The sequence below is a fragment of the Sus scrofa genome, chromosome 6 (genome assembly GCF_000003025.6).
Source record: "Sus scrofa isolate TJ Tabasco breed Duroc chromosome 6, Sscrofa11.1, whole genome shotgun sequence".
Lineage (NCBI taxonomy): Eukaryota > Metazoa > Chordata > Mammalia > Artiodactyla > Suidae > Sus > Sus scrofa.
In genome coordinates, this window is record NC_010448.4 from 60,963,655 (window position 1) to 60,965,389 (window position 1,735).

Below are 1,735 nucleotides of genomic sequence, written 5' to 3' on the forward strand. Positions count from 1 at the left end.
CAGCAACAGCTCCGATTCAACCCCTAGCCTGGGAACCTCCATATGCCGGCGGGAGCAGCCCAAGAAAAGGCAAATAAGACCAAAAATAAAATAAAATAAAAAATAAAACAACTAAGGAAGCAAGAAAGGGAAGAGGGAGAGAGGAAGAAATGAATGACCCAGTGAGAGCTTGCCCGGCGGCCGGCCAGAGACGGGGTGGGAAACAGAGGCAGAAAGAGGAGAGATGGAGGGGGAGGGAGAAGGAAGGAAGCAAAGGGGCCGAGGAAAAGGCCCGGTGCCGCACCCTCGCCCCACTAGGGGCTGCAGTGGGGCCTCACAATTGGGCTTCTCCCCCAGGATGGGCCCGGCTGCCTGGAATGAGACGCGGACCTCAGACTTTGTGCTGCTGGGGCTGTGGGCCCCGCCATCCCTGCGGCCCTTGCTGTGGGCGGCACTCCTGGCGGCCTACATGGCCACGGTCCTGGGCAATGGCACCCTCGTGGGACTGATCGCGCTGGACCGGCGGCTGCACCGGCCCATGTACCGCCTTCTCGCCCACCTGGCACTGCTGGACACCGCGTACGTGAGCACCACGCTCCCGCAGGCTCTGGCGCATATGATGGCACGCCGCCCCGGCACCCTCTCCCCGGCGCGCTGCGGGGCCCAGCTCTACGTGGGCATCTCCCTGGGCAGCAGCGAGGCCATCCTCCTGGCTGCCATGGCGCTGGACGGCTACCTGGCCGTGTGCCAGCCCCTGCGCTACACGGCGGTCATGATGCCGGCGCGCTGTGCCGCCCTGGCCACCACCGCGTGGGCGCTGGGCTTTCTGCTGTCGGTGCCCAACGCCGCGGCTGCGCTGCGCCTGCGCTTCTGCCCCGGGAGGCCCCCGGTGGACCACTTCTTCTGCGAGCTGCCGGCTGTGCTGAGGACCGCGTGTGCGGACACCACAGCCAATCACATGCTGGTCTATGGCTTGGGCACCCCCATCCTCTTGGTGCCGTTGGCCTTCATCCTTGCCTCCTACGCTTTGATTCTGGCGGCCGTGGGCAAGCTGCCTTCTGCCAAGAGCCGCCTCAAGGCTCTGTGCACTTGCAGCTCACACCTGGCGGTGGTGGGTCTCTTCTATGGCACGGTAACTGCCATGTACCTACGCCCCCAGGGCTCCAGCGCCCTGCCTGCCAAGCGCCACAAGCTGGTGGCTGTTTTCTATCTTGTCATAACTCCTGTCCTGAACCCACTCATCTACAGCCTTCGGAACAGCGAGGTCCATGCGGCAGCCTGCTATGCCCTCGCCCGCCTCCGGGGGTTCCGCACTGCCCTGGGTTGAGCGTGGGGAGCTGCCAGCACAGAGCTAGAAGCTTCCTCCTGGCTGTGATCTTGAACAGTACATGTCACTGGACCTCTCTGAATCCTTGAGTGCATTGTCTATATGTGCATAGGTCATATTGTCTCTGTGCATAGGTCAGGGGCCCACCAACATTGCTGTAACGGGCCAGAACGTAAATATTTTTTCAGCTTTGCCAGTTATACCTGCTCTGTTGCAACTGCTGAGCTCTGCCACTGCAGCCTGGGAGCCTCATACAATCTGTGAATGAGTATAATTGTAGGGGTCAACGTCTCTGAGAAAGAATGGACATGGGTATAGCATGGCTGATCGACTTTGCTGTACACCTGAAACCAATGCAACACTGTAAGTCACCTAGACTCCAAATTTATTTAAAAGAAAAAGAAAAAAAAACTCTTCAGGAATGCTGAG

The 1,735-nt window shown here is 59.8% G+C and overlaps 1 protein-coding gene across 1 annotated transcript; it reads left to right on the plus strand.

Moving 5' to 3' along the window:
• On the plus strand, positions 338-1,306 carry LOC100739859 (olfactory receptor 13-like). The gene has a single exon (XM_005664908.1). The coding sequence runs from the start codon at positions 338-340 to the stop codon at positions 1,304-1,306; it is 969 nt and encodes a 322-aa protein (XP_005664965.1).

Excerpts from the sequence above, each read along its gene's own strand:
- LOC100739859 (XM_005664908.1), top strand. The coding sequence starts at position 338 with ATGGGCCCGGCTGCCTGGAATGAGACGCGGACCTCAGACTTTGTGCTG.